General features: G+C 38.4%; 1 protein-coding gene across 1 annotated transcript; it reads left to right on the top strand.

Moving 5' to 3' along the window:
- The first annotated feature begins 1,467 nt into the window (after positions 1-1,467).
- LOC103511674 lies at positions 1,468-16,090 on the top strand. The gene is made up of 3 exons (XM_008476403.3): positions 1,468-1,619; positions 2,516-3,438; positions 15,678-16,090. Exons 1-3 carry the CDS (start codon positions 1,570-1,572, stop codon positions 15,731-15,733), a joined length of 1,029 nt encoding a protein of 342 aa, XP_008474625.1. The 5' UTR covers positions 1,468-1,569; the 3' UTR covers positions 15,734-16,090.
- The last annotated feature ends 1,336 nt before the right edge of the window (positions 16,091-17,426 follow it).

Here is a 17,426-nt window from a genome sequence, read left to right as displayed (position 1 = left end):
GGGGACTTCCTGTTGTTGGTTACAGTGCCTTCAGTTGAGTGGGCCAGGTACTTGTGGGTTACTGTGCCTTCAACTGAGTCGTTCAGGAGACCGAATCTTCCTTTATGTAAACATCAGTGGAGGATCGTGAATAAATTCAGGGGGACTTCCTGTTGTTGGTTACCGTGCCTCCAGTTGAGTGGTCCAGGTACTTGTGGACCATTCAGGTACCCTCAAAAGAGCCAGTGTTATTGCCTGTGGCTTGACAGGGCTGGTTTTGTCTCAGTTTTACGTCCTCCAGCGAGACGAAGACTTGTAATATAGGCAATTTAATTTACAACAGTATAGCGGAGCTATACTAGTAATGAAAGTATTGCAATCGGTCCAAATTTTCAAAATCGGGAAATGATTGGAAATATCCGTTTTGGAATCCCCTGATGTCAGAGGGAATTGGTAAGATGGAGTTGGAACAAGGAATAGTATGGTAATTTAGGAGAACAGTATGAAAGATTGGGAATATGAAGAAGAGGTACATAATGGGAAGGAAATGGAGGGAGGGAGAGAGAGGGGGATAGGGAGATGATGAAGGAGAAAGGGGGGCGTAGAGGATAACGAAGGAGAGAGAGAGAGGGAGGAAGGGGGTATAGAGAGGGAGAGAGAGAGGGAGAGAGGAAGGGGGTATAGAGAGGGAAAGGGGGAGGGTGAATAGTAGAAGTAGGTTGGATAGGGGGAGGGTGAATAGTAGAAGTAGGTTGGATAGGGGGAGGGTGAATAGTAGAACTGGGTTGCGATTGTGAAGGGGGTAAATGGATAGTAGTAATAGTTTGAAGGGGGTTGGGGGTGGAGGGAGAGAGAGAGGGAGGAAGGGGGTATAGAGAGGGAGAGAGAGAGGGAGAGAGGAAGGGGGTATAGAGAGGGAAGATAATAATAAAAATAATAATAATAATAATAATAATAATAATAATAATAATAATAATGATAATAATAATAAATTTACCTTTATTGTATTGAACATCTAATAAGATTTTTATATCGGACTTTTCCCAAAAGATCTAGGGAATCCTGGGTTTTACCGGGAAACCGGGTGTTGTAGGCTTTTTATGGCATTTTGTTTTTTAAAAAAAAGTATGGTGCCATGGCAATATGGCATTTGCCGGTCTTTTAAAAAAAAAAAAAAAAAAAAAAAACACTCCCAGCCTCGAGTACGGCCCACTAGGCACTTTTGAATGTATAAGTAAAATTGGAATATGTCAAAACACACACACACACACACACACACACACACACACACACACACACAAAAAGACAAATTGACAATTTCCACAGTCAACATTTTTTGCAATTTCGATCATGTTTAGAATTTATTGGAAAAGTTGGTAGCCTAGTCATTAAATTTTGTTTTGAACGCTGGTCCATCCTTCATTCACATTGATGACGGATGATATAAAATTCATCATTGTATTTTCGATTTTTAATTCATTTCTAGTTACCCAATCGGATCAAGATCGTTCCTGTATTATCTTGATTCGATTACAAAAACGAGAAGGTGGATGGCTGTGGGTGCATTGTGTTTTACAAGTGAAAGATACTATGGAAAATTTCCAACAACCGGTGATAATCAGTACAAACCAAGTCCTAAGGTAAAGTACCAATCAATCATGAATTAATTATTTCTGGTAAAGCAGATCCTTTTCACAACTTTTGTGGACATCACGGCATTAATAAATGTCTCCATTGCATCAATTCCCATTTTATTATTATGTATTACTCATCTATATAAATAAAATTGTAGATTTGTCTGTACATTGCTTAGAATCGTGAAATTATTGGTTATTCTTACTCCTTATGCATCCCCGATTCCAAAAATCACATTAGAAAAATTTGTCTGTCTGTCTGTATGTATGTGTGTGTGTATGTCTGTCTGTTACGCTAAATAGACCTTTGGTTGCCCTATTTTCACGAGAAAACGGCTCGACCGATTTTAATGAAATTTTTTGTGGTTGTTAAGAAGAGTACTCGGGGTAACATAGGCTACTTAAAATTGTGACATTTCATCCTGATTTAAAATGGCGGCGGTTCAAAGTTATGCCTATTATACTACACTGTGGGACATGTCAGGGAGCGCGTAGCGCGACCGTGTGTGTGTGGTGGTGGGTGTGTGTGTGATTGTATGTGTGTGTGTGGTGGATGGGTGTTGTGTGTGTGTGATCGGTGTGTGTGTGTGTGTGGTAGATGGGTGGTGTGTGGGTGGGTGTGTGTGTGTGTGTGTGTGGTGTGTGTGTGGGGTGGGTGTGTGTGTATGTGTGGGTGGTGGATGGGTGTTGTGTGTGTGATGGGTGTGTGTGTGTGGTAGATGGGTGTTGTGTGTGTGTGGTGTGTGGGTGTGTGTGTGAGTGGGTGTTGTGTGTGTGTGTGTGTGTGTGTGTGGTGCGTGATACCACTAGTAATAATAATAATGGGTGCTTGGGTGGGTATGTAGGTATCTATGTAAATTACCCACAGTTGATAGTTTTTTTTATGTTTTGAATTGTTGCAGTGAACGAGAGGCTACTGTGATGAGAAACAATAATTGGCTGTATCATTACTATATGATTCAAAGTAAATTTCAGTATGGCCTTCACTATGACAGCTCTGCCTCTAGGATATCTATGGCTTCGTACTACCAACACTCTGTTCCTTATCAAGAACAAAACACACTCTCTATATTTCATCCCGTATATACTCAGTCCCATTCTCACCATCGACCTCTCAATAATTCTAATGATAGTATCCAAGTCTATAGTCGTAGAAATGAACCTGAACCAGTAGATTATTCCTTTCATTCCTCACAAGATGAACCGCCCTCTCCAGATGATGTTGACAGAAAATCTCCGATCAAAATAGAAAAGTCTTTGCTAACTATTGTACCAAAAGTAAAAGTAGAGTTGTCACCACATTCCTCGGATTCCTCTGAAGTGATAGTTGATCTTGACAGGAATGTCAACGATGGAGGGGGAGGTACATTATTCCTTACATGTTCCTCTACATCTCTGGGTAGATCACGGATATTTGCCAAGGCTATCACAATGACCATGGACCCCGCAGAGTTAATGGAACAGTGGAATCCAAGCCCCCCCTGGTCAGATACAACTCTTCAGAAAGTACCTGACATTCTGCATCATGATCTCACTACTACTCCCCCCACACCCGGCAGCTCTTCTTCACTTCATCATCCTCAGTCCGCTTTCACATTCGACTGGACACCGGAGCAATATGTCCCGAACATGCAAACAATTAAGCGAACCTCCTCATTAGAGGATGAAGCCCTTCATCACTTATCAACAAAGCCTTGGCATGCTAGTTCAGAACACACCTTGTTTCCTCTTCAACCACCACCTCCTATGCGACCTGCTCTCATTGTGCGTGCTACCACTTTACAATCACAGCAAGCTGACATCCAGACTTCCAAATGTAAGAAAGGTAAGGCCCAACCTTTTATTAAGAAATTTACCGTACTTGGTCAAGTGAAGACTAGGTATAGTCTTATTTAAGTGAAGACATAGTACTTATTTTTTAAGCTACCATTTTAACTATTATTTCGTAACCTATTTCTGATATACCTATCATGTATATTCTCATCTCCCGTCCTAGAAGGAAAAGAAGAATTGAATTGAATAATTTCTGCCTTATTTTGTTAAATACAATAAATACAGTGCATACATCCCCTAAGCTAATCATAACTTCTATGGAGATGGATTTTTTGATGAAAGAAGAAGAACCTGGGCCTCGTTTCATCAAACTATTGTATTACAAGACTTGTAATATTTACAAATTAGGTAGGTACATAGGTACTGATTTTCTCTAATCACTATACGGGCTTAAAAATTCCCGGAGGGACGGACCCTGCTTGTTTCTTTCTATTTCAGTTAAATTAACAATGAATGTTATAGATTGCATCCCGGATTCTGTCTTTGAAAACTGCTCTTTATTATCTAATGATAACGAATATAATTTTTTTTTCTCTGACTAGTGGTCGACCCGTCCTTTGTACGGGTCCACCACACACACGCACACCACCACCACACCCACCCACCACACACACAAACCCCAAGGCCTTGATGGAACCTAGAAGTACCCTCACTGGTATATTTCAACCTCCCCAGTTTCTCTAAAATTAACCTGCAGCACCTCTAATGAGTCCGCATACTCAGGTTTATTCCAGAGAAAAGCTGCGAGTCCATATACTATCCCATTAAGAGGATATTACTTGTGGGTTACTGTGCCTTCAACTGAGTCGTTCAGGTAAAGATGAGACTGAATCTTCTTTTATGTAAACATCAGTGGAGGATGGTGAATAAATAAAATTTAGGAGTGCTTCCTCTTGTTGGTTACCGTGCCTCCAGTTGAGTGGTCCAGGTACTTGTGGGTTACTGTGCCTTCAACTGAGTCGTTCAGGTAAAGATAAGACAATCTTCCTTTATGTAAACAACAGTGCAGGATGGTGAATAAATTCAGGGGGACTTCCTGTTGTTGGTTACCGTACCTTCAGTTGAGTGGTCCAGGTACTCATAGTTTAGTGTGCCTTCAACTGAGTCGTTCAGGAAAAGATGAGGAAAAGTGAAGGATGGTGAATAAATTGGGGGGCGCTTTCTCTTGAGTGGTCCAAATCCAGGTGAAGAATAGAAAAACTATATCCAGATCATCTGCTTCTACTCCCATATGTCAATCCGTGGCTCCGCGACTGCTCCTATCTTCCCAAACCTAATGAATCGCGCCGACCCGCCCATCCCACTAGTGACCACGCTGACCTGCAGGTTAACATCGCGGGTTCTTAACTTTCACTCTCTTGGACTCTTAGCTGTGTGGATTAAGAGACTAGACAGGCTACGGTATTTCCATTCTCTTTTTTCAAGATAGAAGATGAGATCAAAACGTATAGAAGAGGATTCTGTTGTTTTTGGTTACAAAATGTTTTTGTAATTAAATATACCTAAAATATTAGTATGTTTTATCAGAATGTTTTATGCCTAAGAATATTTTAGTAAATTAATACGCAAAATTGAGGAGCTGGGTGCAAAAAGGGCAATAAATGAAAATCATCAAACTGAGATATTTTTAAATATCTCAAGAACGATTTGTCGTAGAGAAATGAAATTTGGTATGCTATCCCGGAATGGTCCAAGGACGCGACTGTAACAATTTGGTATAAATCGGATAATCACCCATCCAGATATTAACCAAAGTAATTGTTACTAAACTTAACCCTCATATCGTGGAAAATGTTGAAAAGGTCATTCGGATGTGAATATTCTAATCTACTAGGTACATAGGTACTGATTTTCTCTAATCACGATCGAATAAACTACGGGCTAAAAAATACCCGGAGGGACGGGCCCAGCTTGTTTTATTCGTAAAGGTAGGTAGATAGGTAGGTATACATAGGTATTGAAACTTTATTTTTTTTTTTTTTGCCAATTCGAAAGAAAGTGCTAGGTCTCTGGTTCGAATCATGCCAGGGGCGAACTTTGTCTAAAACAGAATATGAGATTCGTTCTTGGAACGGCTCATCTTCTTCTATCAATCATCAGTCTTTCTTTTCTCTTCGCTTTCGGGACGATAAGACCTGAGAAGAAGAAGAAGAAGAAGAAGAAGAAGAAGAAGAAGAAGAAGAAGAAGAAAAAGAAGAAGGGAGAAAAAGAAGAAGAAGAGAAGGAGGAGAAAGAGGAGGAGGAGGAAGAGGAAGAGGAGAAGGAGGAGAAGAAAAACAAGAACAAGAAGAAAGAAAATTAGTAATTGCATTTGCCTAATAATTACCCTCAATGGTAACTATGTAGTTAATGTTGCAATGAGGCTTCCGATCATTAACCCCAAAAGGGCTATGTGTTGTGTTAACCCTATCTGTTCTAGCTGGCCTTTGACCCTATCCGGTCAGCCTTTAAAAGAGAATGTCTCGAAAAATTGGGTATCTAGGACCTAGGTAGGTACTCCTTTTAAACAACTTCTACCTTTTACTTTTAAGCCTAAGTTGTATTGGGTCACCAAGTCTTGACAAATAATAATTATTACTGAAACACCTAATTTTAAACCTACAGGGTGTAAGGTAAACTTTTGTCCAACTTCTGATTTGCCAAAAATTTGTGGCCGAGGAGGCAGGAACTTGTCTCCGAATGAAGGGTAAAACACCCGTCATTAAATATCTAAAAACTTTAGCAGTTCATTCTTTATCAGTGGTGTAGCGTAAAGGTAGTACTGTATTATCATCTTACACCAAAAAATCTGCCTTTATCAAAGAAGAAAAATTCGAAGAAGTCTGGCTGAAGGAAACAGGGAGTAGACCAGTCTAAAATATCCCTTGCTAAAGAAATAGCAAAGGTTGAGTGCGAAGGACATCCACTCGTAAAATTGTGTAGCCAAAACCAAATGTCAGCCCAAAGTAATGACCCTAGATAGAGGTCTGATTGAGAGGCTGACGAAAAACGCCGACCCTGTCTGTACACGGGAAAAGGCGAAGAAGAAGAAGAAGGAGAAGAAGAAGAAGGAGGAGGAGAAGAAGAAAAAGAAGGAGAAGAAGAAGAGGAAGAAGAATTCATGATTTGAATTAATTTTATTTGATAATACAGTCTCATTTTATTCTTTACTTTTACACCCTGTATGGTTGCATTTAGATTTGTGATTTGTTCATTATTACCACATAAGCCATAGCTCTTACATGGTCTTCTTCAGTAAATGCATAAGATAGTAATAAGTGATTAAAAAAGATCTTTCTTTATACCTTATTTAAAATTTAAATGGTGTGAACATCACACGACTTTCTATTACGGAAAGAGGAATTGGAGAAAAAACTTTTTCACGTGTGTCTTCAAGCGGAAGATAGAGCGCACCACGTTCTATTGAAAAAACCGTTTTACGCAAAAAGGGCAAAAAATCCATATTTCCCTTTTTGCACCCAGCTCCTCAATTATAGGTAGTATGTTTTGATTTTATGTATTAGAGAATGTGTTTTTATTTGTAGGCAATTAAGGATTCAAAAAATTAGGTAGGTATCTATGAATTTTATAAGGATTTTAACATTTTTAACCCAAATATACTCACTGGGTCGTTTAATCCATGGTGCCTATATGCCCATTATGGGAACCATAGATTTTTTTTTAGTATATTTCATGTGATCTTCCCGGGGGTCGCGAAGTCCTTCACGGCCCCGTTGGGGGGCCGCGGACCCCTGTTTGAGAATCACTGCCCTACACCTAAGCCTTAGAGTGGGCTTTTTGTGTTTGAAAATTAACAAACCTATGAAAATTGTAGAGACTCTTTATCATTTTCATATTTCTTCTTCTTCTTCTTCTTCTTCTTCTTCTTCTTCTTCTTCTTCTTCTTCTTCTTCTTCTTCTTCTTCTCCTCCTCCTCCTTCTTCTCCTCCTCCTTCTTCTTCTCCTCCTTTTTCCCGTGTACAGACGGGGTCGGCGTTTTTCGTCAGCCTCTCCAATCAGCCCTAACTTAGGGTGATTGCTTTGGGCTGACATTTGGTTTTGGCTACGAATTGTACGAGCAGATGCCCTTCGCACTCAACCGTCGCTATTGACATAGCATAAGGAGATTTGAACTAGTCTACTCCCTGTTTAACGTCCCCCAGTCAGACTCCTTTGCACTGTGTAACAGAAAGTAAAAACCCATTTTATAATACCCATGTTTAATATCTGAAGAACAATTACCTATGTACCGTACGCTGGTATTATGACAAGCACCTAAGACTTAGAGGGTATTATCAGGACGATTATTTTTGCTAAACGACTGACTAGGATGTTGTAATATTTTCTGTTTAGGATGGCCAGATGTTGTATTAGAACTGTTAGAACCAGGGGCGTATTTAGGGAGGCTGAGGGCATTCTTTATCCGAAAAAAAAAAAAAAAAAAAATCTCTTTGGCCTTTTCCTGTAAAAAGGGGTCGGTGTTTGTCGTCATTCCCGTTTGGTCCGAACCAAATTGTTCTTATTGAGGTTGACGTTTGGGTGTGTCACAAATGTTTTGCGAAATGATTTTACTGTCCCGAAATCAACCCGCAATCAAAGAGAGAAGGACGGGAGAAAGCCAGCCGTTCCGAAAACGAGCCCTATCTGTTCAGCCGAAAATCCTCCTCGGGCGGGAATCGAACCCGGCAAGCATCTCATGCCTTCCAGGCACACTCCAATCTCCATTTGTCAAAGGTGTGGGTTTACCCTGCCCTTGGGATCAATTTTGAAGAAACCATTTACCTACAGATGAAAATTTGTAACCTAGCGCCTAAATTTTCATGTTAAGTGACTTTCTTTTAGAATTTGGCTCTGGTCAAGATACCCCGCTTTAGCCTACTATGTATTAGGAACACTAAAACATTGTCATAAAAACACACACATGAAACATAAATAACCTTCCTTAAACATATTATAAAACAAGTTGGTATAGGTACCTAAATAACAAAACAACTCACCACACATAAGTATAAACAATATGTATAGTATAGAGCTATGTATTCTTGTCATACTTTCTCCAGTGTCAGTATTACACTGGCATATCACCCAGAAGGTACCGGGTTCAATCCGTGGTGGTAGGGTTAAAAAATTGAACCCCACTTTTTCGGCCCCACTTCTCACCACCTTGCCAATTTTCGTTAAGATTTCGACCGCTGAGATATATACTCAGGTGCTGGCTAGGGGACGTTAAACAGAGAGTAGACTAGCGTCTGGCTGTGGGACTATAAACAGGAAGGAGAACAGCTAACCCTAACCAGCCTAGCTAGCTGGCAGTTTCAAAGGGTTCTTTCTGCTTTTAAAGACCAAGTACAAGTCCTCACAACGGTTGACTGCGGTTCAGGACGAGCCAATTAAACATGGCTAGAGATCATTACCTCGGTGTATGGCAGATACAAAAATATCTTTTCTTTACCCTGCCATCACCATTCGGCGAAAGCTAAAGCCGCTACAACAACAACAACAACAACAACAACAACAACAAACAACAACCGCCCGGGGCGGATTTTATCCTGATAGGATAAAGTTCGTTCCATATTATTTTTTTTTTTTTTTTTTTTTTTTTTTTTTTTTTTTTTTTTTTTTTTTCATGTTTTTTTTACACATTGTTTCCTTCTCTCTCCCTTTACACTCATCTTCCTTTGACCCCTTTCTTTCTAAGGTTCTTTTTTTACCTTTTAATTAATCCCTTTCGTCCTTTGTCTATACCGACATGTGAACTTTTGAAGTAGAACTTCTTGTTTTTTATATTTTTTTTTCTTTTATATTTTTTTTTCTTTTTTTTAGAACCTGGTCACTGCACAAACTTTTTGGTCACTGCACAGCGCGACCTAGTGGTCAAACGTTTCGTAAGGAAGTATTGTCCAGGCTAGTGTTTGAAAGGGTTAAAAGAAATTACAAAAATTACAACCATAAAACAATTTAAAAAAAAAAGTTAGAGGTAAAAAAACCTCATTCATTTACTTTTTATGTGCAGTGGGGGGGGGACAGAGGGAAGGAAAGGGTTAGGAGGAGGAAGAGGAGAAGAAGGAGGAAGAGAAGAAGAAGAAGGAGGAATATAAGGAGGAGAAATATAAGGAGAAAGGAGGAGGGAGAAAAAGGGAGAGGAGGAGAAGGTTTTTAATTGTTTTTCAGCTTCCCGAAATAACATCAGGATTTTTAGAATGGTAAGAAAAACACCCTTCCCTCATTTTTTTTTTTTCTATTTTAAAGAGAGAGAAAGAGAGAGAGAGAGAGCTAACATGTGGCAGTTTGGCAACCGTTTTTGGGATTTAGATAGTGGCTCCTTTCCCAAAGGGTGAGAATGAATAGGTCTAGATCTGGCTCTTGTTAAATTTTATTAGATTTTTTTTTTTCAATTTTTATTTGATTTTATTTACATTCAATGGACTTTTTTCTATTTTTATTTTATCTATTCTATTCTATTCTATTCTATTAGATATCCCGTATACGCTTTTACCTCCACACTACCAAGTACCAAGGCAGGTCAAAGGAATAGTCTGCTAACTTATATACACAGCTACCTATTTACCTAGCTATAGCATAGCAAAAAGATACTTTTAAAGAATTAAACTTTGCCCTCTAACAGTAGGAACTGAGTTTTTTTTTTCTGAATAAACAAACAAAGTAAGAAACAAATAAAAGTAATTAAAAAATTTGAGAAATTAAAATCTCAGTGTCTTTCATTTAGCTTTTAATTAGGAGAGTAAATTGCATAGCCTCAGGTCTTAAGTCCGTTTTATAAGGAGGAATAGAAAGTTATAATGAGAAATTAGCTACAATAATATGAGAGAAATGAGATAAAGGACTTTAGGTAAGCGAGATGAAAAGGAGAGGGAGATAGGATAAGATAAGGAGAAAGACAGGCGTTCCGAGAACGAACATTATCCCATCAGGATAAAATCCACCCCGGGCGGGAATCGAACCCGCGGCCGAGCGCTTACAAGGCAGACGCACTACCAACTAAGCTAACTAGGCTGGCAACCAAATAGGTTTGGTTTTGTGGGCGCCTATTCGTGCTACTTAAAGTCGCTCGGGTTCGGGTAGCCGGGTACACTTAGGTACGCTTCGAATGTGAGGCGGGCCCCATAATGAAACAAACACTTCCATCAGAAAAACTTAAGGAAAAAGATAAAATCCGCCCCGGGCGGGAATCGAACCCGCGGCTTAGCGCTTACAAGGCAGACGCACTACCAACTAAGCTAACTAGGCTGGCATCCTTGCTTTATTCTGCCAACACCGTTCGGCTACAGTTAAAGCCGCCACAAGAAGAAGGAGAAGAAAGAGTTGGGTCTACTCTTGAGGCAAGAAAGCCAACTTTGGCGTGGTTTCCTATCCTGTCTTCCTTCTCTCTTCGATTTCGGGACGATAAGACCATAGCAGTTACAGTTCCCTCTGTCAAACCTCTTAAAAAACTTCTAACTGATTTCGTTCGTTCAGTAAATTATCCAACTTTTTTTCAATTCACCTGACAGGTATTGTACGAAACCCATAGTACCAATGGCCAGATAGCGTGATGGTTCCGTATTTGAAGAAGACCTCAAAAGGTCAAGAGAAGAAGACCTCAACAGGTCATCATGTCAGGCCGAAGGTCACGAAAGGTTCGGTAGGTCGCGGACTAAACCTGTCGACGGAAATGTGTGTGAGACCTCTTCTGTATGTGTGCGGTATGGGCTATATGTAAGTTACCGAGAATGTTGGAATTACGTGAACTTACAGGGTGGAAGCAGATGTTTACTTAAAATATAGGAAACTTATTTAGAATATGAATATATCTTCTTTATCCTGCTCGAATGAGACTGAAAAGTCCCTTTACCCCAGCAGCAGTCTAAACAAGGTCTCGTTTATTTTATGGGTTTAATAACATGGTACATATATAACCATATTTTAGGACCTTGCTTAATTAAGAAAAAAAAATATTTAGGGCGATTTTTCCCCTTGAAGAGGTTTGATAAAAGGAACAGTAACTTCTAAGGTCTTATCGTCCCACTTTGAGTGTAAGGTTTAGGGGCAAACAGCCCTAAAGGATGGGTTAAGCCCATACCCACCGCGCAACCATCCACCCGAAACACAGCACACAATGGAGTAGTTGCAAATGGGTAAAAATTATAAATAAATGGTCGATTCTTATGAAAAAAGTTGGGAAAAATCCAAACCTGAGGTCAAAACTCCGAGAAAATAACTGTAAAAGGTCGAAAGTTCAATTTTTATTTTCTCTTCTAATGAAAAAGTTCAAATATGTGTGACGTCAGACTTTACGCAGTTGTTTTTTTCGTCCGTTAGGTAGCGCCACTATGCAAGCGCGCTAGCGGAAGAGCAGAAAGAACTGCGCAGAAACGTATGCGCACAAGCATATCAATGCGTTGCCTGCGAGCAGGTACCCTCAAAAGAGCCAGTGTTATTGTCTGTGGCTTGACAGGGCTGGTTTTGTCTCAGTTTTACGTCCTCCAGCGAGACCAATCCAAACGAGGGAACTGTAACTGCCAAGGTCCTATCTTAGCGAAGACCCGAAAGCGAAGAGAGAAGGAAGACAACGAGATAGGAGAAAGCCAGCCGTTCTGAGAACAAAGTTCATCATTCTGCTACCAGCCTGAAATTTTATTTCCCTCGCTAAATGACGTCAAAGTTCACGATTTACCGGTATTTTTTAAATCGATTTATCTCGGGATCTAGAAGTCGTAGAAGAAAAAGAAAAATTCCGTCCTTCCTTATTTTTCCTGTTCTATGACTTTGAAACATCACCCAAGTAAGCGCAACTGATCTATTGCCCAAATGGTCACCGTATGGATACTAAGCAAGCGCAACGTTGCTTCACCTCAGTGGACTGTCTGGACCTGGTGAATTCAACCTGTTATTGCCGCTGGCTAACTTGAATGTGAAACTTACCTTTACCTATCTTAAACTCAAAGACCCAAACCTATAAACATTCACTTTACGAATATTGTAGGGTTTTAAATAGCAAATCCTTAATATAATTAATTGTCGTACCTGATAATGATAAATTACGTAAATAAGTTAGTTAGAGGAAAGATGCGTAGTATGGATCCCCGAGGTAAAATGGGGACCCGGAAAATGCGAGAGAATTGTCTGTATTCTGCGTACAATACGAAAAGTCTTGGACTCGAACCACCAACCTTCAGATTCGAAGTCCCACGTAGTAAACCACCGAGGTTGGTACACTACGCAAAAAGCCTTTTCCTAGAAATCCTTAGATCAAAAATTGGTGAAATCCACCTACAACTTTTTGAATGTTTGAGATCAGGCCAAAACTTGACCTTTTGACTGGACGAATTTCCTTCAATTTCTTCATATTTGTTTCGTCACAACCCTCAAAAGTTTTTTTTTTTTTTTTTGTTTGTTTTCTTTTCCAATTTTGATGAAACTTGGCAGAACCATTCAACCCATATAAAAGCCATTTTCTCATTATACCTATGGATTGAAGATTGAAGCCCATTAGGTATTTCAATAAATTTTTGGTGCCCATCGAAAGTTTGGGAGATCCGTAAGTACCCATTAAGAAACGTAAGAAACTTTGGGGAATCTGTAAGTACCCATTTTCCTGAGTGAACTGTACAGTTTGCTGAACCACTAGTTTTCACCTGCAGGTCCAAATGGACAGTTTCCGGCCTCGGGGTCCCACTTTGGTCAACTTTCCCCTATCGAAAGTTAACGTGAATAAATAATTAGATTAATTAGTTACCGAAAATAAAAGTAAAGTGTACCCACCCAAGTATGGCGGAGTACACAGATAATTTTATTATGCTAAAAACCTACCAGAATGCAAAACTCATTGGCATGCGATTCTAGGTGAAAGGTGTCAGTTTCGGGATATGAATTTGATGTTGAATTTGATTATTTAAGCTGCAGATTTTGCGATTAGCTGGTGTACCTATATTTAAAGACTTTATTTTATTTTTTATTCATTAGCCCGTCCTTCCTTTATTATTACGATAGTAATAAAAAGGTATAAGGGACGGGCTATTGTATTCGCTTCGGTGTCGTCTGCCGGTCGGTCTGTCTGTCTGTCTGACCCCATAGAAGGACTTATCCAAACCTGGTCGACCTATATATCAAATTAAAGGTCTTTTTACCAGAGAACCATAAAGCCAAAAAACAAAACAAAAAAACTGGTTTTTGAGGGATTTTTTTCACATTTTCTCACACAAATGAGCTCTGATCTCGAAATTTGTCGCGACGACCTATGAACTCAAAGCGAGAAAGTTTTAGATAACACTTCAGTCGTTAATTTGAGATTGGTTTTAGCGTCATCTATGTTAAGCTACGCCGAGCAAGGCCAATGAAATTCAAATCAAGAATAATAATAAACTGAGTATTAAACAAATTAGGTAGGTAGGTACGAGATATTGTAAATGTTACAACAGAACACCCAAATAAGCACCATTCAATAGGATAAGGAAAGTCGAGTGATGTTCACACCAGATTTTTGGATAGGAACTTGGCCTTTTTTTCACATTTATGTTTTTGTGGGGGATAAGAAAATTACCTACTGAGAAAATCATTTACAAATCAGTCTGGACTGCAAGAGGAGTCATCTATGTTATGTTCAAGAACAAGAAATTCAGATTCACCAATGAAGATGACTTTGAAGAGTTTTGTTCGCAGAATCAACTGTCGTCAGCGTCGGCGTCGCATGGATATGGAAGCGGCGAAACATTCTCCTAAGAAGCTCTAAGTCAAGAAACTCAAACTTCCCCCTCCCCTTTTCCCCTTATTTTTCTTTTTAGTCCGTCCTTCCTTTATTATTACAATAGTAATAAAAAAAGGTATAAGGGACGGACTATTGTATTCGCTTCTCCTAAGAGCCCAGGTAAGTAACTTGTGTTTGGTCCCAACAAATATCCTGGTACAAACGCACACACACACACACACACCACACACATACAAACACGACACATCCATCACACACACACACCAATCACACCACACATCCATCACACACACATCACACCACACACATCCATCACACCACACACACACGCACGGTCGCGCTACGCGCTCCCTGACATGTCCCACAGTGCAGCATAATAGGCATAACTTTGAACCGCCGCCATTTTGAATCAGGATGGAATGTGACAATATTCAAAATCGGTCGAGCCGTTTTTGCGTGAAAAGAGGACAATCAAAGGTCTATTTAGCGTAACAGACAGACAGAAATTTTTCTAATGTGATTTTTGGAATCGGGAATGCATAAGGATAAGGGGTAAAAATAACTAAAAATTTCACGATCCTAAGCAATGTACACTGTACAGACAATTCTACAATTTTATTTGTATAGATAAAAGTTTCAAAATTTTCTGCATGAACATGCGAAGTATTAAGAAAAATTTTGATGAATTAATACTTTTCCTAAATGATCATCTAACTAATATTGATGTTATTGTTCTCACAGAAACTTGGTACTCATCTACTTAGGGTTGCCAACTTGTTTTCCGCCTTTACGGGACAAATCGGAAAAATGGCTTAAAAAAACGGGATTCCCGATTTTTACCCGGGACAATTTTTTTGAGGGGGGGGGGGCTAAAAAAAAAAAACATTTTTTATACCTATTTCCGAAGGTGTTATATATCAGCTGATTTGGTACCAGTGCCGGACCATGAATAATTTCCTGGGTAGGATGATTTTTACAGAAATTTTGAAACATTATTTCTGCTTTTTTACGAAACATTTACTTTTAACAACTTCTAAGTAAATTCGATGGGTATCTTATCTTATTTTTCCATTATTGACTTTAAAAATTCATAAAACCATTCAGAAATCGGGGGAAATTGAAAATACAGACCGGGACTGCAAAATGTAAACAAAGATTAAACAAAGATTTCAATAATTTTCAGAAAATTTCCACCAATGAGAGAAGAGTTTTGTCAGCTGACTAAACAAATTTGGTTAGTCAGCTGTTCGTGAACTGTCCTTCGACCTTGATATGTAAAAAGACCCAAACCTTCCTTCTATGTTATTCTTATTCTGAGAGATCTCCTCAAGGAGATGTCAATCAATTTATTAATCAACTTGACACATATCTTCCTCAACTTTCTAATTCAGAACATCGATATGGAGTCATTTTAATAAAGGATCCTCGTTAATAAGTAAAATATTTACTGAGTAAACCTCTATAACAAGTATGTACTTTTCGTCATTTCCCTTGTAGTACTTACTATCGAGGTTTAACTGTATTGGTTATTTCGATTCTGATTTCAGATGGTCGAGATTCAGAGAGCACAGAAACAGAAAGTACAAGCCGAGACAGCTCTTGAAAGAAAACCACTTTATGTTCTTGATTGCTATACAGTATACAGGGTGTAATACGTGGCCACCCCGAAAGCCGATAGTGTAGTGGACTTGGACTTAGTATTGAAAAAAAATAATAAAATAAAAAAATACCCTTGATTCCGAAGCGTTTGGCAGATAAGCACAACTTTGTTAGTTTTAAGACAATTCAGACCTTGTCTCACGTTATTGCGCATAACAGAAAGACGTTTATAGGTATTGAGTTGTGTTTTGACTTATGATGGAAAGTCAATCTTGTATTTTTTTGTGAATCTTTTTTTTCTGATATTTTTCTGATGTTGTTTCAATTAAATCAAGTAAATTTTTCCATTTAACTACCTACATTTAACTAGTATATTTATTTTTACCTTAAATTATTAAATAATTATTTTAAAAACTGCGATTGACAGACTGCACATCGCTTACTTCATTTTATTTTTTCTTCCATTATACGAGCTTGGTTTAAGAGGAAAGGTTCTAGATTGGTTTAAATCATACCTAAGTAATCTCTTTGTGCAAAGAATTTTTTGGCAATATTGAAATTCGCGAAAAACGCGAACTTGGTACAATCTTTGGAATTTCAAATGAGAACCCCAATTTTTTACTTTCTATTTATTGCATATTATTATTCTACCTAAAATTTCATGTACAATCGACTATTCATTAATTTTTTTGCGATTTGCGGTTTCGCGAACATTTAACTAACTGATTTTTTGTGTTGAGGTGTTTTTTTTTTTTAATTTTTTCCCCTTTTTAGAGTTTTTTTTTTTTTTTTTTTTTTTTTTTTTTTTTTTTTTTTTTTAGAAATTTACGGGATAACCCCATTTTATTGCTTTATTGGTAGTATGATATAATAGGATAGATAAAATACAATAATTAGATAAGTAAAAATAAATGTTTTAACTACATAGATAACATTGAGATTGATACCTTACTTAATATTACATACAGTGAAGAGTGAATGCTTAGGTAGGTACCTATTGTAATTTGAGAGTTAGAAGCTTATCTTTAAATATTGAAAATGAGTCAAAAAATGGGTCTATTGTTGGATCTAATTCGGCAATTTCGTTAAATTGGGAAGGTCCTTATAATGTAATAACTAGAATTAATGATGTAGTTTACAGAATTCGGAAAGGATCTAAAGGCAAGTTTAAGGTTGTACATCTTGATAGGTTAGCTCCTTATTTAGAACCCAATTTATTCTAAGGTGACATTGTTTATTTACTTTTGTTTGTTACTTATTTTTGTACTTTTGTTTATTGCTTAATTGTTCATTTGTTTGTTCATTGTTCATTTGTAATGTTCTTGTTCGAGGACGAACAATTTTCTTAGGAGGGGATAATGTTACAGAACGCGTCTAGAGAGTATATAGCTATGTATGTATAATGTAAGAACTATAGCGTGAAGCCTCGAGAAGTAAAATCAAAAATGATACTGGTAGCGCAACCTGGTAGGAAATTCAAACAGACTATTAGCAATCGGTGAAACTTGAGTCTAGTTAGGAAAAGGCGGTTCCAACTTCCATGTTTATGTGACCAGATGCCTATGTAGATAGAGTACCTTTCTCCGGCCCAGGGTGGACTAAACCACTGTACTGAGATAGAGCTCGGCGTGGTTCCCAGAATTGAGAGTTACAGAGTATAGGGTAGTATAGGGTACATAGATAACAGCGGTATAATC

Source organism: Diaphorina citri, unplaced genomic scaffold (genome assembly GCF_000475195.1).
Source record: "Diaphorina citri unplaced genomic scaffold, Diaci psyllid genome assembly version 1.1 scaffold739, whole genome shotgun sequence".
NCBI classification, from domain to species: domain Eukaryota; kingdom Metazoa; phylum Arthropoda; class Insecta; order Hemiptera; family Psyllidae; genus Diaphorina; species Diaphorina citri.
Note: the sequence above shows the minus strand (reverse complement) of the source record. Positions and strands in the feature narration are given on the sequence as shown.